The sequence below is a fragment of the Schistocerca americana genome, chromosome 2 (genome assembly GCF_021461395.2).
Source record: "Schistocerca americana isolate TAMUIC-IGC-003095 chromosome 2, iqSchAmer2.1, whole genome shotgun sequence".
Lineage (NCBI taxonomy): Eukaryota > Metazoa > Arthropoda > Insecta > Orthoptera > Acrididae > Schistocerca > Schistocerca americana.
Window position 1 is genome coordinate 118,794,055 of NC_060120.1, and position 23,272 is coordinate 118,817,326.

At 41.6% G+C, this 23,272-nt stretch overlaps 1 protein-coding gene across 1 annotated transcript in view; it reads left to right on the plus strand.

Annotated features, from left to right (window-relative positions):
• LOC124595057 (cAMP-dependent protein kinase catalytic subunit 3-like) overlaps positions 1-22,688 on the plus strand; it is a 322,287-nt gene extending 299,599 nt beyond the window's left edge. Inside the window, exons 4-8 of the mRNA XM_047133624.1 lie at positions 10,881-11,034; positions 15,952-16,043; positions 16,134-16,315; positions 17,218-17,295; positions 21,023-22,688. Coding sequence (XP_046989580.1) covers positions 10,881-11,034; positions 15,952-16,043; positions 16,134-16,315; positions 17,218-17,295; positions 21,023-21,148 — 632 coding nt within the window. The 3' untranslated portion in view covers positions 21,149-22,688. The remainder of the gene's footprint in view (positions 1-10,880; positions 11,035-15,951; positions 16,044-16,133; positions 16,316-17,217; positions 17,296-21,022) is intronic.
• The last annotated feature ends 584 nt before the right edge of the window (positions 22,689-23,272 follow it).

Genomic DNA, 23,272 nt, shown 5'->3' on the forward strand with positions numbered 1-23,272 from the left:
CAATGTCCTTGATGCTATTAAGAGTGGAACCAGCACTGGGTTTGACTCTCTCCCTTCCCTCATCATCGTACAACATAATCGTGATACCACAGTATAATCCCATCCAGTGCATACTGAGGCATGAAGGAATTGTGAATTTGGTAATAGAAAGAAGTGTGGGGAGTCAAAATAGTAGACAGTTTAAGGCCCGAGGGGCGTTCAGTAAGTAAGGTGCTGACACACACGTCCACCATTTGGGGTTCTCAAAGGTGTGTGACCGCTGGGTTCCTCGCTCCTTAAAAAAAAAAAAAAGCATGAAGAACAACGAAGGAACATTGTGCAGAGTTCCTTGCGTGTTACGAGGCTGTTTTTGTCGAATATCGTCACAGACGATGAAACATGGGTTAATAGCTTCGAAGCTGGAACAGAACGGCAGTCCATGGAGTGGCGCCACACCACCTCTCCTCCGAAGAAAAAGTTCAAAATTACATTCTCAACCTGTAAAGTACTGGTGACTGTCTTGTGGGACTCTGAAGGGGCTACTCTGTTTGATGTCCTCTCTCTTGTTTCAACGATAAACTCTGAAGTGTAGTTTTGTGCTACCGTCAAGAAATTGAAGAAACGACTTTGTCCGTCGCCATAAAAATGCAGTCGAACTTCTTCTCCATGACAGTGCAAGACTTCGCAAAAGTCTTCCTCATCCACCCTACAGCTTGGATCTCGTACCTTCCGACTTCCATCTGTCTGACGCATTCTGCTGGAAGCAACACATGGATGATGGGGAAGTTATTGATGCAGCGAGACATTGGCTCCAACGTCGACCAGTAGAGTGGCATAATGCTGGTTTACAGGCCTCCCAGTAAGATAGCGTTAAGTCTGTCGCATTGAACGGTGATTGTTTTAAAAAGGTCTTTCAGCCAAAGGTATGGTGAATAATATGGTATATTGGAATCCTGAATAAAACAAATCCGCTTTCACAAAAGAAAGTGTTGCGTTACTTATTGACCGCCCCACGTAGTAACAGGTTCAAATAGATGCTGGCAGTGGTAGCTGTGCAGAGACAGAGATTTGGCGCAGGATACATTATTGTGGAGAGCTGCATCAAACCGAAGGGACGAGGAGGAGGAGGAGGACCCTAGCAGACTGAACAATCCCTAGGTATCTCCCAACCACCAGTGCCATGTGACTCTTTGTTTTTCGTGCGTGCTGTCCCATTGCGTTCTTTCAGTACGCAGTGCATCACAAAATTTAAACGTTGTGTTAGACATATCAAAAATTTTGCATCACCCCGGTTCCCAGTACTCCTGAAGATAGATATTGACTGTAGATATTATATGATAGACGCAGTACCTTTGACTGTTCAGAAATACCACTAAACCCGCCCAAAGATGTAAACAACCATGCATGAACAGCGCCTATTAGACGGAGGCGGTCCGGCAGCTGATCAGTTCCAGTCATTCCACCAGGAAGGAGGTACACGGCTCGTGTTGTCGGTAGTTCAACCACGCCTAGACGGCCAATAACGCGGTTCGATCACGTCCGCATTGTTACTTTGTGCCAGGAAGGTCCACCATTGCAACCACGACACCGGGCAGCGCGGTACAAATGGGCCCAACATAATGGCGAAAGGACCGCTCAGGATTGGCATCACGTTCTCTTCACCGATGAGTGTCATATATGCCTTCAACCAGACAGTCGTCGGAGACGTGTTTGGAGGCAACCCGGTCAGACCGAGCGCCTTAGACGCACTGTCCGGCGAGTGTAGCAGGGTGGTGATTCCCTGCTGTTTTGGGGTGGTATTATGTGGGGCCGACGTACGCCGCTGGTGGTCATGGAAGGCGCTTTAACGGCTGTACGATACGTGAATGCCATCCTCCGACCGATAGTGTAATCATATCGGCAGCAAATTGGCGAGGTATTCGTCTTCAAGGACGACAATTCGCGCCCCCATGCTGCATATCTTGTGAATGAGTTCTTCAGGATAATAACATCGCTCGACTAGAGTGGCCAGCATGTTCTCCAGACATGAAACCTAACGAACATGCCTGGTATAGGCTGAAAATGGCTGTTTATGGACGACGTGACCCACCTACCACTCTGACGGATCTACGCCGAATCGCCGTTGAGGAGTGGGACAATCTGGATCAACACTGTATTGATGAGCTTGTGGGTAGTATGCCACGACGAATACAGGTATGCATCAATGCAAGAGGACGTGCTACTGGTAGAGTTACCGGTGTGTACAGCAATCTGGACCACCACCTCTGAAGGTCTCGCTGTGTGGTGGTACAATATGCAATGTGTGGTTTTCATGAGCAATAAAAAGGGCGGAAATGATGTTTATGTTGGCCTCTATTCCAATTTTCTGTACAGGTTCGGGACCTCTCGGAACCGAGGTGATGCAAAACTTTTTTGATGTGTGTTCCTTTTGTGTCTTAGGTTATGCAGCTGTAGCTTACATATGATTGAGTAAAGTCTTCGTTAATCGGACCTACATGTCCTATACGGCCACAGAACTGGCGATCACCAATTAGGCAAATGGAATTCTGCTACCTGGTAAGCAAAATTACCCAAGGAGGCCACGAATAGATTATACAGGCAAAGAGAAGTTATCGGTACAGAATAATAGCCTTAATCTGAGAAGAAAAGACACGGCAGGAGCCGAAGAACGCATTTGTTTAACGATAGCCCGAACTCACTTAACATATCCCTCCCTCTCTCTCTCTCTCTCTCTCTCTCTCTCTCTCTCTCTCTCTCTCTCTTTGTTTCGAGGTAGTAAATTATTTTCTACGATATGGTTCCATTTGAAATTCTTTGTAATCATAAACTGTAGATATCTAGTTGAATTTTCAGCCTTGAGGTTTGTGTTATTAATAGTGTAACTTAAATTTAACAGTTTGTTCTAGTACTCATGTGGAGGGCGTCACACTTTCTATTGTTTATGGTCAGAAGTCACTTTTTGCTACATGCAAATTTCTTGTCTAAATGATTTTGCAATTCGTTTCAGTCTTGTGATGACTTTACTAGACGGTGATCATCATCATCTGCAAGTAATCTAAGAGGGCTTCTCAGCGTGTTTCCTCAACAGTTTTTGTAGATTAAGATTTTTGGTTAGCATAGCTCGGTGTCGGATACATAGTTAGACAGAGCACCTTGTGTTGGTGCTAATAAGGCGAGTACACCGTTCGTTTGTTGCCAATTTTTAAGAGCTTCAAACAGGAGTGACTGCAGTAATGGATAGGAACTGTGATTGCTGTGCACATATACGAGCTGAGTTGGCGACCATTTCCTCACAGCTCCATACTGCGTTGGCTTCCATCACACAGCTTGAGGCTGCTGCCAAGGGTCATCACTGTAGGGAGTCGGACGCAGGAATGCGAGAGACGTCGAGCACGTCCCATGTGTCCCCCGATCGGTCCACTGCTATGGCCGCCCCAGGTACTTCGTGCACTTAAGTTGACCTCCTTACCCGTGGTCGAGTGGGAGATCATTCCAAAGTCTGGCAGGCAGCGAAAAACTTTGTGGGGCCAATCGTAGGGCCTCCCCAGTTCGTTATCTGTGGCTGGCGATGCCTCTGAGCCGGATGCAGTCGTCCACCCTGTTCCAGAGGAAGCTCCTCGGCCCGCGAGGTCTGGGCATTCACAAAGGGTGGGTTTGCTCGTAGTTGGGAGCTCCAGCGTTTGGCACGTAGTGGGGCCCCTTAGGAACCAGGCTGCCACGGAGGCCAGTGTGCACTCAGTGTGCATACGTGGGGAGTCATTCCGGATGTGGAATGGGTGCTTCCGGTTGCCATGAAGAGTACAGGATGCGGCCAACTACAGGTGGTGGCTCATGTCGGTACTAATGATGTGTGTCGCTTTGGATCGGAGGAGATTCTCTATGGTTTCAGGCGGCTAGCGGAAATGGTAAAGACTGCCAGTCTTGCTTGCGGGTTTAAGGCGGAGCTCACTTCATGAGCCCACTCGAAGCATAAATGGTTGCGATAGCATACTTGATCTCTTAGCAACAAATAATCCAGGACAAATAGTGAGTATCTTGACGAATATAGGGATAGTTACTGCTAGGCTGAATACCGTAACACCTACAACCATCAGAAAGAAACGTAAAGTATATCTATTTAAGAACAGCTGATAAAAATGCTCTTAACGTCTTTTTGAGAGACAGTCTTCACTCTTTCCGATCTAATCATGTAAGTGTAGAAAAGTTGTTGAATGATTTCAAAGAGATAGTATCGACAGCAACCATATAAATCAATAAGTGAGGGTACTGATCCCCCATGGTTCACAAAACGGGTCATATCGCTGTTGCAAAAGCAGCGAAAACAGCATGCCAAATTTAAAAGAACGCAAAATCCCCAAGACTGGCAAAGTTTTGCAGAAGCTCGAAATATAGGATGTACTTCACTGCGAGATGCTTTTAATAATTTCCACAACGAAATTCTGCCTCGAAATTCTGTCAGAAAACCCAAAGAGATTCTGGTCATACATAAAGCACACCAGTGACAAGACGCGATCAATACCTTCACTGCGAGATAACAACGGTGAAGTAACTGGTGACAGTGCCACTAAAGCCGAGTTATTAAACACGGCTTTCCGAAACTCTTTCACCAAAGAAAACGAAATAAATATTCCTGAATTCGTGAAGAAGAACAACTGCCGAGATGAGAAATGTAGAAATAGATATCAGTGTAACAAGGAGCTTAAATCACTTAATAAAAGCAAGGCCTCCGGTGCAGATTGTATACCAGTCAGGTTCCTCTCAGAGTATGCTGATACAGTAGCTCCATATTTAGCAATTATATACAACCGCTCGCTCACAGAAAGATCCGTACGTAAAGACTGGAAAATTGCTCAAGTCAAACCAATATCCAAAAAGAGAAGTAGGAGTAATCCGCTGAATTACACGTCCATATCACTAACGTCGATATGCAGTAGGGTTTTGGAACATATATTGTATTGGAACAACATGAAGTACCTCGAAGAAAAAGATTTATTGCAACGTAGTCAGCACGAATTCAGAAAATATCGTTCTTGCGAAACACAACTAGCTCTTCATACTCATGAAGTGATGAGATGAGAGTAGTGTTTAACGTCCCGTCGACAACGAGGTCATTAGAGACGGAGCGCAAGCTCGGGTGAGGGAAGGGTAGGGAAGGAAATCGGCCGTGCCCTTTCAAAGGGACCATCCCGGCATTTGCCTGAAGCGATTTAGGGAAATCACGGAAAACCTAAATCAGGATGGCCGGAGACGGGATTGAACCGTCGTCCTCCCGAATGCGAGTCCAGTGTATACTCATGAAGTAATGAGTGCTATCGACAGGGGATGTCACATTGATTCCATATTTTTAGATTTCCAGAAGGCTTTCGACACCGTTCCTCACAAGCGTCTTCTAAGCAAACTGCGTGCCTATGGAATATCGCCTCAGTTTTGCAGCTGGATTCGTGATTTCCTGTCAGAAAGCTCACAGTTCGTAGTAATAGACGGAAAGTCATGGAGTAAAACAGAAGTAATATTCGGCGTTCCCCAAGGAAGTGTTACAGGCCCTCTGTTGTTCCTGATCTATATTAACGACACAGGAGACATCTGACTAGCCGTCTTAGATTGTTTGCAGATGACGCTGTCATTTACCATGTTGTAAAGTCATCACATGACCAAAACGAATTGCAAAATGATTTATATAAGATACCTGTATGGTGCAAAAAGCGGCAATTGACCCTAAATAAAGAAGAAAAGTGTGAAGTTATTCACATGAGTACTAAAAGAACTCCACTAAATTTTGATTACGCGATAAGTCACACAAATCAGAAGGAAGTAAATTGAGCTAAATAGTTAGGGATTACAATTACTCTAAATTGGAACGATCACACAGATAATGTTGTGGGTAGAACAAAGAAAAGATTCATTGGCAGAACACTTAGGAGGTGCAACAGGTGTACTAAAGAGACTGCTTATACCACGCTTGTCCGCCCTATTCTGGAGTATCGCTGTGCGATGTGGGATCTGCATCAGGTGGGACTGACGGATGACATCGAAAAAGTACAAAGAAGGGCGGCTCGTTTTGTATTGTCGCGAAATAGGGGAGATAGTGTCACAGACATGATACGTGAACTGGAGTGGCAATCATGAAAATAAAGGCGTTTTCCGTAGCGACGGGATCTTCCATTGAAATTTCAATCACCAGTTTTCTCCTCGGATTGCGAAAACATTCTGTTGGCACCCACCCACATAGGGAGAAATGATCATCAGATAAAATAAGAGAAATCAGGGCTCGCACAGCAAAATTTAAGTGCTCGTTTCTCCCGCGCGCCGTTAGAGGGTGGAACGGTAGAGAGACAGCTTAAAGATGGTTCACTGAACCCTCTGCAAGACACTTTATCGTGAGTAGCAGAGTAATTACGTAGATGTAGAGAACAGCAGAAGGCCAGAAACATTTCCCATGGGAACCCCGTATATCACTTAGGTTCGCTTGATGACTTACCGTCAAGTACTGCTAACTGTAACCTTTCTTATAGGAAATCATGAATCAACTCGCACAGATGAGACGTTACTCCACAGGCACACAAATTGATTAGAAACAGCTTCCAAGGAACGGTTGCAATAGCCTTCAGAAAATTTAGAAATACGAAACTAATTTCAGGTCCCCAGTCAGTAACACAAACTGTGATACAGTGGCAGCTGTGTGTCTCAGGAATGATATTTTCTAAATCCGAGCTGGCTGCGCGGCAGTAGGTAGTTTTCTTGGAGGTATTTCATAATATATATAGTTCCAAAATCCTTCTACAAATCGATGTCAATGATATGGATCTATAATCCAGCGGATTACTTCTATTTCCGTTCCTTCGTACTGGTGTGATCAGTTTAACTTTCGAATCTTCAGGTACGTATCATTCGTCTTCCGAGCGGATGTATAAAACTGGTAAAAATTAAGCCACCTTTATTGACCAAAGCTGCTCAGCTACACCAACGGTATCTACTTCCAAATTACTCATGATGGCAGCTGTTCTTTATTCTAATTCTGGAATATTTGCTGTACCTTATTTGGCGAAAGACTTTCGGAAAATCATGTTTAAAAGCCCTACTTCAGTGACTCTACCGTTGGTAACATTGCAGACCATTATGCAGTTAATGTGCCTTGTCGCTGCGATACATTACATACGATCAGGAGCTCTTTGGATTTCCTGCCAGATTTCGAGGCGGTGTATTGTTGTGAAAACTACGAAAAAGCGTCTCGCGCGAAGTTTCGAGCATCTGAAAACCTTTCCAATCTCTGAGAGGATTTAGGTTTTGTTGTGGACTGGCAAGACAGCCAATCCACTATGACAGGAAGCCGAAAGGCACGCGTTTAAGCTCACGCAGGCTGGCGTGAGGTCTGGAACAGGACAAGGTAATTATACATAGCAAAAAACGTACGTATCTTCTGGAATACTTAACTTTAATCCATAATTGGTGAACATCGCTCTTGACGGTACATGTTTTACAGCATCAATAGTGACTGGTAATGGCGCCTTGCTAGGTCGTAGCAAATGACGTAGCTGAAGGCTATGCTAACTATCGTCTCGGCAAATGAGAGCGTAATTTGTCAGTGAACTATCGCTAGCAAAGTCGGCTGTACAACTGGGGCGAGTGCTAGGAAGTCTCTCTAGACCTGCCGTTTGGCGGCGCTCGGTCTGCAATCACTGATAGTGGCGACACGCGGGTCCGATGTATACTAACGGACCGCGGCCGATTTAAAGGCTACCACCTAGCAAGTGTGGTGTCTGGCGGTGACACCACAGGTTTTCCGGGATGTCCCTAAATCTTTCCAGGTAAATTCCGAGGATGGTTCCTTTCACAGGTCACGGCCGATTTCATTCCCCATCCCTGACACAGTCAGAGCCTGTGCTGCGTCTCTGATGATAGCGCTGTCGACGGGACGTCAAACCCAATCTTCTTTTCTTCCTTTGGGATGTGATTCGTCTGTTATTAAATAGTTTGGTATAAAACTGTTTCCGTCAACACTATTTCTTTGAGTCCAAGCCATATTTGGAGATGCTTACGTGTTAGAAAGGAATGGAGACCGTCTTTTAGGAAGGTGTCAAGTGTGTTTGTATCTGCTTTTCCCTAGGTCGCAGTCTTCCCACTAATACGATACAAACTTTACGACCTGATGCTTTCTGCACGGCCGTAACTTGCACGACTAAGTGGACTACGCCTTTCAGTACAGACTAACCATTTCGCGTCCACGTCTCCACTCTTAAACACCTGACCTGTTGTGCAGCGGAAAATAAGCATTAATGACTTGATCTTGCCACATGTGCTTGGATGTTCTACCCAACAAAAAATATAAGACTTGTAATAGCTATAATTACTAGTCCGCAAATGACGTAAATATGATGATGTAATATTGTTCAGTACACCGTCGTCAGTCACCAAGAGAAATGTCAGCACTTACACCCGTAAGTGCATTCGGATGTTAACGTAATAAATATGGCTACAAGGACCTTGCGGTCGCTAATATCAATATTCTTCATGACACGCTCTATTGTGGGATCGTTTGCCGTGCAAGCTACTGAACCAATTTCTGAAACTAACGTTCGGAGAGAGCATTTAGTAAAATTTCGGACGATGTTTTAGCCTTCCACCAACAGTTATTGTGATTGTCTGGTACCTATTCGAAATGGGACACACATCTTCCTTCAACCTTTCTCCAGCTACATCATCCGAGTCAGGAGGGGGGGGGGGCGTAAAAGGTGATAATTATTAATTTTAAACGGGTTAAATGAAAATAAAGGCTAGATCGAGGTGCGTGTGATAAATTTCTTCCAAATTGCTTTCCATCAAAAACACATTGCTAAATCAACATTTTTTTCAGTGAATCCAACAAAAAACGCATCAGCGTTCATACACAGGAAACTCTCATCTAATTATGGTGATATTAGAATTTAAATCCAGATACAGTTTTAAGCAGTTACATAGTTACTTCTTCACAATTTTCTCGGTAGATACAAGACGCAAGCTAAAATAATTTTAGGGAAAGCAACTTAACAGTCCTAACCTTTTTAATAAATCAGTATGTTTGAAACTCATAATCTATAAACTACCTAGTATCCGTGGATGGAAAATACGTTCAGAGTTGGCACAAATTTAAGCCCCGTTGTCGGGCATAACCTCCACGCATACTGCCTTACAGCTACTTCAATTTCAGCACAGGGTAAGTACCGGGCTCCGCGAGCTACAGTAACAAACACACCACCATCAGCTGAATTTAGCGTGTCCGTTCTGAACGCCGTTCCGTGTTAGGTTAGTGTATAAGTTCGTAGCGTTTTTGTGTTGCGTGTTTGTATTCCAGTTGTTATGGGTTTGTTTATCGATTATCATTTAGCTCACTGTTGATATTTGAGTTTACATATTGTTTTTTTCTATCGTTTAGAGGTAGTGAACGGCGCTGTGGGTGCTACAAAATGGACCAAATGGATAAATCGGAACATTTCCGACGTACTCTTCCTTTTGACTTCAGTAGAAGGTTGACAGCAGCGGAGGTAGCCAGAAACATTGGCGCCGTGGTTGGGAATAATTCCATTGGCAAAAAAATAGTTTTCCCATTTAAGGAGGATCGTTTTGACTTTAGTGACTCCCCAGGTTCAAGAAGACTTTCGGGTTTGTCGAAGATTACTTCGCAATGATCCAAGTCGGTGTTGTCGAGAAGTGGAAAATGTGATGAACTGTGAACATTGCATAATCGTGGGACATCTGGACGCAGTGAATAAAGTCCACAAATCAGGTATATAGTTACCGAATGCTCTAAGCCAAAATCACAAGTCCGCGAGTGACCATATGCGCTTAGCTGTTTGCTCTTCATTAATTGGCTCGTGAACATCACCGTCCCTACTGTGTATCATTTCTAGTCACGAGAAATGGTGTTACGCAAACATATGAAAAAGAAAGGAATGGTTGAGACCAAACGAAGCATCAGCTCCCCGCATAAAGATTTGTCCGTATCCACAAAAGATAATGTTATGCATCTGGTGGAACAGCGGAGGTTTGGTGTACTACGAATTGCTCCCACGAGGCGTAACCATCACTGTTGACATTTATTGTCAACAACTGAGACGTATCGCAGACGCAGTCCAAGAACAACGACCAGGAAGACAGCTTGAAGTAATGCTACTCAACGATAACACCCACCCGCATTCCGCAAGACTGACGAGAACCACTTTACAGGAGTTGTATTGGGAGGTCATTCCGTACCCACCCTAATCATCTGATCTTGCGCTCTCTGATTTCTCACCTTTTTCCGTTCTCTATCGAATAATCTCCAAGGAACTTGCTTTTCAGATGAAAATGCGCTCCCAACATGGCTCGAAGAGTTCTTCACCTCAAAACCACGTGATTTCTACAGTCGCGGAATCGAAAACTTACTCCAGCGTCGGCAGAACGTTGTGAATGGTGAAGGAGAATATTATTGATAATTAAAGTCTCTGTTAAGAGTGTCTGTTGTTTATTGAACTTAGGGAAAAACGCCGTGAACCTGTACACCAACCCAATACTTCGGTAGACAATTCGGGTGAACGTATCTCGTCCTTCAGGTATCACGGCCAATAACAATTTGTGCTTCATTGTTTTCAGTGAGCGCTTAGAATTCTTCTTTCTATCCTACTTTTTTTCACAAAACGATGATAATTTACAGTTGTAATAACGAAGTTTCCTAGATCAACCACCACCACACCGTGTTTTTCCTGCTGACTTAAAGACTGTCCCTGTTGATACTGTCCAGAGACCCTCTAACCTAAAGAGCCATTCTGTCCACTACACACAGTTCCCATTAGCCACCTAACCGCCTGCTTAGACGGATGTGTCTTTATACTGCTAATGTTCCCGAGACTGGAGTATGAAACGAATCGTTTTTCCGTCTGTTTTGGCAGCCAACTTCTACACGGCGGAGATCGTGTTGGCGCTGGAGTACCTGCACAGCCAGTCGGTAGTGTACAGGGACCTCAAGCCGGAGAACCTGCTGCTCGACAGGGACGGCCACCTCAAGATCACAGACTTCGGTTTCGCGAAGAAACTCACCGACAGGTAAGCTGGCAACTCGCTGACTTCTCAGTGACCACAGCACGGAGACAGGAAAGACGTGGAGTCGACAAAGTACTGCTATCATTCCAAATAAGCATAACTATGAAACTGTTAGAGATAGAGCTTCCTGTTTTATTGGAAAAGTGTAGCAGCTCTCAGTTTTTCTCCCGTTATGGCAGAATTTTAATGGGTGCCCCATTCGTTACTTCTAGAACATAAAGGAGGTAATATAGATTTGCCCATGTGGGGGTCAGCATAGCAGCATCACCAGTTCTCGTGGGTTTATTCATCCGTGCACGGAGGTTAGCAGTGTCACTGATCGGTGTTGTGTGCACGCGAACCTTCACGTAACCCAACAAAAAGAAGCTTAATGGCGTGACGTCGAGAGTGCAAGGTTCATGCAGTGGGACCCTGACATCCCATCCACCGCCATGTTCTGAACGGAAGTACTTTAATACTGAAATGCAGTACCTAATAGTAGGAAAAGACATCACATATCGCCGAAGAAAGAGTAAAAGCTCAGATTGGCCAATATATAAAAAAAAGAGAAATGCAGATTAAGAGGAGGCAAAGGACCGAGATTGAGTAACACTATGTCTTTCGTAAACGGGTGAAGTAAACGTAAAAAATACATAGTTTCAAAAAGTATACACCTATTGCAAAGAATTAAGTTGTCAAAACTATCTATCGCTGCGCCAGTGCTCAGTTATTGGGGGAACGAATGCTTTGTCCGGTTTTTATTCATTGCCGATTGATGTCGGTTGTCTTGCGTTTGTGTCAATACCGTCACATGTTAGAACACGGCTACTCACCAGAGAAATCATTGTGTGTTCTCGAGTTTGCGAAGTGTAATTCCGTGATTACACTGTAAAGTCGTTTCAGGTTGAGGTGCCAAACTGATCCACCGAGTGGTATCGACAGTTTGTAAACAGAGGATGTGTGTGTGTGTGTGTGTGTGTGTGTGTGTGTGTGTGTGTGTGTGTGTGTGTGTGTAAAGAAAAGAGTCCTGGCCGCTCTCTTGTTTCCGACGAAAATGTCGCACGAATTGAAACCGCTTTCCAACGTAGTCCAACAAAATCATCTTGTCATGCCAGTCGAGAGTTACAGCTGCCTACAGCAGCAATTTGTCGGGTTTCGAGACGTCGGTTGATTATTAAACCTTAAAAGATGCTACAGGATCTACGTCTTGACGACAAACACATACGTTTGCCATTTTCTGATGAGCTACAGAATAGTATTGACAGTGATACTACTTTCGCACAACGCGTCGTTTTCGTTTATGAAGCGACTTTCCACCTTAGTGGCAAAGTAAAGAAAAACAACGTCAGAATTTAAAGCCTACAGAATCCACATGCACACACTGAACATGTGAAAGATTCACCCCATGTGCGTGTTTCGTGGGCTATCCCACTCAACTATTAACAGCCGTTCTTTGATAGACGTACCGTTAGCAGGCAGCAGTATCTTGCTATGTTACAAAACTGTTGTTTCCAAGACTGAACGAGGATAACTTCATTTGACAAGATGGGGGTTCCCGCTCACAGGAGTCGACAAGTTTGCGAATATCTGAATGAAACTCTACCGAGCCCTTGCATTGGTCGTCAAACAGACGGCGACGTAGCATTTCTCAGATGGCCTCTACGGTACGGGATTTGACGCCCTGTTACTTCTTCCTATGGGGTTTCATTAAGGTAAACGTTTGTGCAACAATACCACAAAACCATGAAGAGTTGTAGAATCGAATCCGTACTGCCGTAAGATCAGTGACGAATATGCTTACTCGAGTGTGGGACGAATTTGAGTATCGATGTGATACTGTTCGTGTCGCTGGTGGGCATATTGAAGATCTGCAATCTAAAGTTGAGAGACTCCTAAATGTGTCCCAGCTTTCACAGTCTTATGTCTTCCATAATTTTTTAGTTTAATAAATATATGCGAACAAAATACATATATTCTTTTTGAAACACCCTGTATTTCAGGAATAGATTCCCATATTACTATGACGGTCAAAAAATGTTAAACCGAAGGGATGAAAGTTTGGTTTTAAATTTATACGAAACGTTGAGAATAGAAATTGATACTAACAAAATTTAGAAGATGTATTATACAGGGCTGTTTAATTTTGTTGCTAAAACATGGTGGAAAAATAAAGAAGAGTATCAAAACAAAGAAAACGGAGTTAACAAGTAAGGACTTTAAAATAAATTTTACTGCCCAAATAGAAAAGCCCAACTAATTTTAGCACCTCATTTCGTAATCCGATTCCCTCAGCATCACCTAATCTGCTTCGACTCAATTCCGTTCCTCTTGTTTTACTTTTATAGTTGCTCATTTCACAATTTCTTTCCAAGGCACTATCCATTTCGTTCAGCTGCTTTACCAAGTTTTTTGCCGTCTCTGACAGAATTACAGTGTCATCGGCAAACGTCAAAGTTTTTATTTCTTCACACTCAACTTTGATTCACTTCCAGGATTTTTCCTTGGACTCCTTCACTGCTTGCTCAGCGTACAGATTAACATTGGAGATATGTTACAAACGTGAACTGTACTGACTGTTCATTAACAACGTGATTTTTGTTAATTCTTGTTCGTCACACAATTCCGTATCATGTGGCACCCAAACAACTGCTTAAAAAGAAAGCACCTTTCCTAAAATGTTTACAAGGTACACGCTGCAGAGTGATTTTTATATTAAACCAAGAGCGTGTCAGGGTAAGATAATAGCCCAGACAAGATACGTCCAACAGAAGTGATGCTGGTAGGCAGTGCTAGTTGCCACCCGTACACTCCTACATTGCTAACACACCAAGTTACTTCCTACAGTGTCGATACAAATGAAAATGCTCTCCTGTGCTACAACACTATCATTGAGATGAAGCTACATATATTACAAAGCCTAAGGAATTTCCTCAGTCACATATGTCTTATAAACTAGAGGAGATAATTTTGTTTTTGCTGACTCTGCGTAGGATGTCAGTAATTTTGAGAAAATGTCACCTCCTCGACTAGCCTTATTTTCAGTATTTCAGTGCTCTGTCAAATTATTCTCGCAGTGTCATATCTCCCATCTCACCTCCATCTTCTTCCTCTATTTCTATAAAATTATTCTTAAGTTTATTTCCCTTATGTGGATACACTGTATATTCCTTCCACCTTTCAGCTTCCACTTCTTGGCTTAGTACTGGTTTTTCATCTGTGATCTCTTGATATTCAGACACTTGCTTCTCTTTTCCCCGAAGGTATCCTTAATTTTCCTATAGGTTGCATCTATCTTTCTCATAGCTGCGCATACATGTACTGCCTGAAATTTGTTTTCTAGCCATTTTTCGTAAGCCATTTTGCACTTTGTCAATCTCATTTTCTACATGGGTGTATTCACATCATCTGTAACTAAAATTGGCCTGTTAGTAAATTGTGTAACCTAGCATGGCGTTGTTTACGAGGAGAAAACTGCAAGTGCTATCACTCGAGTTCCCAAGAACTGCGCTCAGTAAAGAGGAGTCAAAATAAGCGAACACGTGTCTCGGCGTACCCATAGATACTCGACCGTTTCTGAACAACGTCGGTCAAAGTTTTCCATGTATTCTCGAGGTACTTTATGTGCCTTTTAACGCGCGATATCCACAGACGAAATGATGCGTCAGTGGTTAGCGTCATGGATTCTTAATTTTATTTAATTTGAAACCCTATTCTTTTTTATTTTTGTTTTCGATAACTACCTATGTCCGTCGGAGGTTATGACACGAATCTTTCTTATTAACTTAGGGGATACAAGGGTTTCATATTAATTGTAAAATTACAGCTGGATTACACTCTCTCTCTCTCTCTCTCTCTCTCTCTCTCTCTCTCTCTCTCTCTCTCTGTCTCTCTCTATCTCGTCGAGGGGTTATCATCTTTTTAAATTTTCGTATTCTGATGTTTCATTCGCATATGAAATTTTACATTAATTCTTAAATTTATTCATATGTTTAGTCTTCAGGAAGATTTGATGCATTCTCCTGGATGATCTATAAACACAGATATTCCGAACAACATGAAGTCGGATTTGCCACAGTCACGTTTCTGCGTATGGATCTAACTCAAGAAAAAAAATGGTTCAAATGGCTCTGAGCACTATGCGACTTAACTTATGAGGTCATCAGTCGCCTAGAACTTAGAACTAATTAAACCTAACTAACCTAAGGACATCACACACGTCCATGCCCGAGGCAGGATTCGAACCTGCGACCGTAGCGGTCGCTCGGTTCCAGACTGTAGCGCCTAGAACCGCACGGCCACTCCGGCCGGCTGTAACTCAAGAAAAAAACGTCATTAACAATGGTGAAGATTTCCTGCGTTGGCAATAATTTCGCGGCAAACGACGCATAACTGATCACTTTTCCGCAAAATGCCCCTTGCAGTTGATTAGGAATCATCAAGATAGACTACGGAATTTCACCTAAAATAATATCTCATAATTTGCTCTCCTCTTTTCTTAAAGTTCATTCATCTGAGATACAGTTAGTAGACCAGTAACGACAACGTCATATCAATATACACTGGAAAACTTTTGTGTAGTAACCTTCTACAGACATTGGTATACAAATGAAAAACAAAAATAAAAGTAATAATCGGATTTTGAACACGGAGCGCCAAACTGAGATGCCACGACGCTACCACTGTGCCACCATTTCGACTGAGGATGCAGCGCCATGAAGCACATAAAGTACCTCGAAAACTTTGACAGTCGTTTTTTCAGAAACGGTTGCGTATCTACGGATAAACAGAGACACAGGTCGCTTATTTTCAACCTTCTTTCATTGAGTAAAGTTTCTAGGCAACTTGCCGTATTCGCCTCCTTAGATTGGACAGAGAGAAGTGGGGAATGTGACTGAGAAGTTGCTTCTGGTAGCGACGTGTTCTGACTGTGTTCTGTCGCAGGACGTGGACGCTGTGCGGCACGCCGGAATACCTCGCCCCCGAGATCATCCAGTCCAAGGGGCACAACAAGGCCGTCGACTGGTGGGCTCTAGGTGAGGTCATCAGCTGCCTGTTTGTTAAGTGGGGTCACAGGGTAGGTGTCCTGAGGCACGAGGCTGACTGGTCTGATTTTTGTTTCTCAGGAGTACTTATCTACGAGATGCTGGCAGGCTATCCACCGTTTTTCGACGACAACCCTTTTGGAATATATGAAAAAATTCTTGCTGGTAAAATAGAATGGCCTCGTCACCTAGACCCAGTAGCCAAAGATCTCATTAAGAAGCTGCTAGTCCAAGACAGAACTAAAAGACTGGGAAACATGAAGGTTAGTACCTTATTGTTCTACATGCAACTACGCAGTACTTCTTACTCGTGTTAGAGCTTTTCATCGTGAGCGGATCAACCGGAAAGTAAAGATAAAAGGTTCAGATAGTATATTTTACACTTTTGTCTTGACATACCGTCTGTTTATATTATAACGCTAGTCACCTTTCCTTATGATCATAAATAATAAAAAAAATTACGTGAGTTTCAATGCTGCCTTTTTTATGTCAGCGTCTAAAATTTATTCGGTATAGTCTCTCGGCTACATCATCTCCCCAAGTACCTGGTCTTTGTTTGGAAAGGTATTTTTCCCGCTTACGCCTTCAAAGTTGTAAACCATGAAAAGTAGCTTACTGCCAGGTATGAACTTAAACGATAGATGCGCCAGGAATTATAGCCTGAGAAACTGCATCAGCTGTTCGCGCTCTCGCAGTTTGTGATCGAGCGTTGTTGTGCAGCGAGTTAGTTTCCGAGTTTAGTGCTCCTCGAATATTAGTTAGAATTGCATTCAAGTAGGCCTCTAGATCAATAAGTATTTTTGAGGTGGAAAACTGGTGTGACGTAGCCTTTCTCACCCGAAAAAAATTTACCGTAATTCATCTTAGAGAAATTAAAAATTTTGTCTTTTTCTGTGGTGAGCGTATGTCGCTCCATTTAATTGACTAGAGTATTCTATCAGTTTAAGAAATAGCAGTGACATCAACTAAAATCGTTATCGTTAGGATTGACTTTACTCTCAAAATAACCGACCTGTAGAAACACGAGCTAAAAACGTCAGTAAAGATTAAGTAGTTGCTTTGTGAAGTTTGTGTGTTACTGCCGTACGATTTTAGTGCGGTCTATATAAAGACATGCCAATAATATATTCAATTTTACAAAAAAGAAACCTACAATTTGTTACAGAATGGAGCAGATGATGTAAAGAGGCACAGGTGGTTCAAAGGAATTGAGTGGCAAGACGTTTTCTATAGGAAATTGAAGGTAAGTGCGTCTTACAACATTAGTTGAATTACAATTGTGTCATGGCCACAGGTTTGTATGATGAGCAACAGCAATATTGCCATGTGGTAGTATCAGAGTAAGTTCAGTTACGCTTTACAAACTTAGTGAATGTGGAATAAACCTAAAAAACGAATTTTCAGTCGCCTTTAAAAGGGTAAAAGTAGATATATGTGAATAAGATAACTAAGGACCTTGCGAAAATGGGGGTAACAGAATAAATCATGCATACAAAATTTTTAGTATTTCCACAAGGAGAATTAAAAGAGCGTTCTGGGTAGAAAACCAAAACTGAAAGAATGTTTTTATCTACAGTAGCTTCATTTAAAACCGAAGTATACAGTATCGAGTTCATCATTCTTGTTATTACTTAAATATTTGTTGCAATTAGATTATATGAATGGGATGTTCTATGTGGAGCTGTACTGCTTTGAGAAAGCAGTTTCCATACTATTAAAGGAGCTATATTACTGTAACACTTACTAGAATATATGAAAGCAAGGATGATTTGAAAATAACAGAGCCTTATTAGTTGACCGTTTGTGATCATCTATCTTGTGTTCTGGTAGTATGTGAAGCTACGTGTAAATTGATGAGTGTCTTTATTAACATGGAACACAAATTAAATTTTTAATATGAAAACATGGTACTAGGTAAAAGTCACATAATGTACCTCAAAAAAATAAAATAAAAAAACATAGCCCTGATCAGCAGTAGAAATCTTTATATTACTCCTCTAGACCCTAGTTGGTGGTGTTTGACATGCAGTTATGACACATCAATGAGAATTGTTAAGTGATAGGAGTATGTTAATTGGTATACCACAACAGTACGGATGAGATAAACAAGATAACAGAGTGAATGGAGGTTTGTGACTGATAAACGGGTATAGAAGAGGCTAGTTACAAAATTTATTGAGACAAATATTTTTATGATAATAAGAAATCTATCATATGCCACCAAGGCTGTTGTTTATTTGGATTATTTATGCTGGTGAGTTTTTCACCTCTCAATTTACAAAACTTTGCCCAAATATAACGTGAAGGAAAAGGAATTTAATGGTAAGGCCTCAATTAACAATTAAGAGATACTAATTACTGTGAATTGAGTGGTGTTCTAGAAATTGTGTCTGAGCTTCTGTTCTTAAAAATCATAAATCATTAGTGTATTGCAGTGCAGACACTGTATTGTGGCAGTCAGCTGTGAGCATAAACAAACACGAATTGAAACCACCCGAGGGGGGGGGGGGGGGGGCAGGAGGAACGAGCTCCACCTTCATCTCACAGGGCTAGCAAGCTACATCCATGATTTGTGCTCCTGCAAACAGAGCTGGCACATGATTACAGGGACATAGCTATATGCTACTGTTTAAAGAGATGTATTTGAACCATATGATGAACCAGGATTAGTCTCTTCACACATTTCAAAATAGGAAAAGAGAACTAGCAACACACAACTAGAAGTAAAGCAGAGTACACACACACAGACCCAGGGAGGAATTTTGGGTGGGGGGTGGCGATTGTGTCATGTCTCCCCGCCCCCTTTATATAACGTACTGTCACACCAATATTTAACATGGTGCAGGAGCCTAGGAGTTTAATAATAATCATATAATATAATATAATATAATAAAATATATTCATACAAATTTGCTTACATCAGTAATTAATACAGCTGCTTTTGCTTTTTGGGGTTGGTATGAGACCCAGGATTCACTTTGGATCCTCACCTCAGTACACAAAGCATTTGGGAACATCCATTGCTTGCTTAAGCTGGCAGCATCACAGTTTAACCCCAGTGTCTAGCAGTATCTCGTGAAACCATACCTCATATCACCTTCCACATAAAACTACCATATTAAAGTGTCCACATAATACAGGGTGTACATGATGTCTGGGGACACTTTCAATTATTTGTTGCACAAGAACTAAACATTGTACAGATGTCATACGAATTGCATTTTGGAGAGAAATTCAGAAGGTTTTTTTTTTACAAACAGTCTACATGCGAGCCATGAGTGATTCGGCAGACGTCAATGGGTAATCGATCGAATTCTTGCCATGCCCGTCCCAGCATGGCATTGTCGACTGTGGCAGTTGCTTCCCGTATTCTCTCCTGGAGCTGTGCTACATCACTTGGTAGAGGCGGCACATACACCAGATCTTTAATGTATCCCCACAGGAAAATGTCGCAGTGAATGAGATCTGCTGATCGGGGAGGACATGTCATGAAACAGCTGTCCCCTTCTGTAGCATGGCCAATCCATTGATGCAGCAGCTCTGAATCAGGTACGCACGAACTTCACAATGAAAATGGGTAGAGCCCCATCCTGTTGAAAGATGAACAGAGTCTGATTGCCTTTGAGGCATCAGCCATTGTTGTGACGTGTCCAACTAGGAATATCCAGTGACAGTGCTCTGAGCGAAGAAGAACGGCCCGTACAGTTTTTGACGTGACAAGGCACAAAAACCATTTACGTTTAGGGAATCACGCTCAAATTCAGTGCATTCGTGTGGATGCTTTGTGCCCCAGATTCAACAATTATGCCTGTTCACTTTCCTGATAGTGTGAAATGTGGCTTCGTTGCTAAAAATTAAGCAATCAACAATGGCATCACCATCCCCATTCAGTTGTTGGAGCTACAAACAAAACTCAAAATACATGTCTCTATCGTCATCATTGAGCTTCTGCACAAGCTCCAATTTGAATGGTTTCATAGACAGCTTCTGTCACATGACTTTCCACACAGTCATTGGAGCCATTTTGAGTTCACGGGATGCACGGCACACCAGTTTCTTTGGACTCCTTATGAATGTCTCTCGTATGCACTCCAGATTCACTTTACTCACACTGGAACATCCACTTCTCTTTGCTGGGCACAACCAACCCGTCGTAATTAATTTGTTGTGCCAGTGGTAATGAATTTGTTGTGGCAGTGGTAAATGGCCTTCCTTGTTGGTGGCTTCTTACGTACTTGGTTTTAAACATCTGTTAAACAGCTGTAGCACACTTGTTTTTGTCAAACTCGCAACACACAGAAAGCTCGCCCGACACCTGAACTCACCATGTTTGCAACTAGTGCTGACTATCAGCAAATTACCAAACTACGCTGTGGCAGTCTACATGAAAAATCGTTTCAGGGTTTCTCTTCAAAATGACCTATTTATGATACCTGTACAATGTTTGGTTCTTGTGCAGTAAATAATTGAAAGTGTTTGTGCACTTTATGTACACCCTGTATTGCGATTCCTCTAGTCCTCTGACACAGGGGTACTTGGTTTAAGCGTGTGTTTTGTGAGAAAGACCCAAATTTGTTTTCAATTGTAGTAATCGATTATCTCATCAGTGTTGATGGAGGAGTATAGACACCAGATGTTCTAATTGTTGATAAAGGTTTGAAGAAAACAGTGTGTTGATTGTGTCTTTTGATTTAAGTAGCCAAAATATTTATCCATAAGAGGAAGAAGTTAGGGAATAGATACATGTCAGTTATGTATGTGATACAGGAATTTATGGGCACGTTAGAGCTGTGAGAGACATCACTGTTTGGAACCTATATTCCAGTGTCTGGTTGTTGGTATAATTTCATTATTTGCTTGATAAGTTTTGATCTGTTCTGTTCCCATCACATGAATAAGCATTAATAACTAAAAATGTGTAGTTAGGTGTTTCACAATGTTAACTAACTTGCTGCCATATCCTTTCGCAGCCACCTATCGTGCCTCGCATCAGCTATGACGGGGACACGCGGAACTTTGATGAGTACCCTGAGGCTGACTGGAAAGCAGCGCCCAGCGTAGCCGAGGCTGATCAGAAGCTCTTCGATGACTTCTGAACCTCTGCAGTGACATGCTCGTGTGTGTGTGACAATGTGTGTGTAAATTATCTTCAGAACACCAAGACTTATGTGGCACACAAATGTGTGCCTTCAGCTGCTTAAATTATAGGGACGCCGTTATCGCCCCTGAGTCTCTGTTCGTCTATTTCCTCATCAAGTGCATCTGTTGTGATAGAGGTGGAGGTGGCTACCACGATGCTGTACCTAATATGATATATACGTGGCACCTTCCAACTTTAGCTTAGTGGGTATTCCTAGCCAAGATGCAGGAATCAATGAGTTGTTTGTGTTCAGAATTTTATTTATAGAACATATATATAATTAAAGGGGAGCTATATGCAGCTTCTGCTTGAACCATTGCTTTGCTTGTTCAGAGATTAATAGCTATTCTCTGAAGTGGTTTTGTGTGCTTTAACGGAGGTATGATACCTGTCATCACAAAGACTGTTTTGATCCAATATCACATGTCATGTGATTCATCAGATATTTTTTTCAGCAAAGATAAAAATACTGACAACCAGATCTACTGGCACATTTATGACACTGACTGCTAGTAAATACTGTTAAAATTCTGTGGTTGCTTTTTTCTGCTAAGGAAATGGGATTAATATGTTTAATGTTTTGTAACATGTTTTGCTGGCTGATTTCAGAATTACAGCTGTTGTTCATGCCTGTGACACTAATTAATAGTTTCATCTGTTATATGTCTTTGAGCATGAAAATATGTTGCAGTGTTTAAATGGGTTTCATATATGAGAGAAACAAGCTGCGTACTTATTGTGTTTTCTGACAGGGTTCTAATTACAGTTTTTCTACAGATTTGGTGTACACTTGATGACACTATTAAAGTTTAATTAGTAAGTATGTGACAAAGATGATTTCTGTAACAGCCAGTTTTACAAATACTTTGCTTGGCATTCCCAACCCCATTACCCACCTTCTAAGACTTTCACATGGTACTGAAAGAAAATGATAAGAAAAACAACTTCTCATACTTGGTTAGCAGCAATTTCCTGGCAAGAAAGTAAGTTTACCAATCACTCTAGTTCTGTTGGTCTTTCCTTTTATATATTTAGAATCTTTTTCCACTGTAACAGTAATTAATTGAGGTACACTTTATTATGAGAACTGTCAGTATCTTGAACATTTTATTGTTTAGTGTATGTTTGGGACAATAACTGCAGAATAATTTTTGGAGGGTTTTGCTTGTAAAATGACAAATTAAGCACTAATTACTGCATATGACAAGAAAGTAATTCTAGTCTTTTAAAGTTTAGAGGATATGTCTGAAATATTAATGAGAAGAAACAATTCTGTGACCGGACAAACCAAGGAAAAGCAGGTGAAGCCAGAAAAAATTAGAATGCTGTTGTGTTTCCATTATGCAGTGCATAAATCAGTATGTTAGATAATTAATGTTTATAAATTCTAAAGAACAGAAACTAATTTTTTGAAAAAGTACAAAGTTGAGAAAGTAAATTAATTTGAGAGGACATTTATGTAAAAATTATGTAAATAAATGTTGTTTATATATAGAGTTTATTTTGTTGTTGGTGCTGCTGTTGTGAATGCAATACCTGTGCTCTCATTTTTCCTTAAAACAAAATTGCCAAATCTACATATAAACAGTCACTGGAGATGCCCTTGTCCATGTATTAATGAAAATGACAGTTTTTTTTACAATCTTTGTAATACCTATGAAGAATTTCCTAGTTCTGAACCTTACTTTTTTTAAATTAATAAAGCAAAGTATAGAGATGACAAACATGAGCTAGCCTAAATTATCATCACAATATGTTAGAACACTATAGGCAATATTTAATTTCATGTAAATGAAATGAGTTTGGTATCTACAAATGGTACTACAAAATATGAATTGATTGAATTTATCTGTGCCACTTCGTTGTTTGTCATAAGCAGTTAAGTGACATGCAATTGTGAAGTTAGGCATCATCTTCCATGAGAACTATAGTGAAAAGTAGGCAAACATATTATCAAGTGATTTTGAATGGTGAAGCTAGTGTTCTTTTAGTACTAGTACAAATACAAATTTGGTTCCATTCTCATCACTGGATATGTTGAGATACAACTCATCAAGAAGTGTTTGCAAAGATTGAAGTA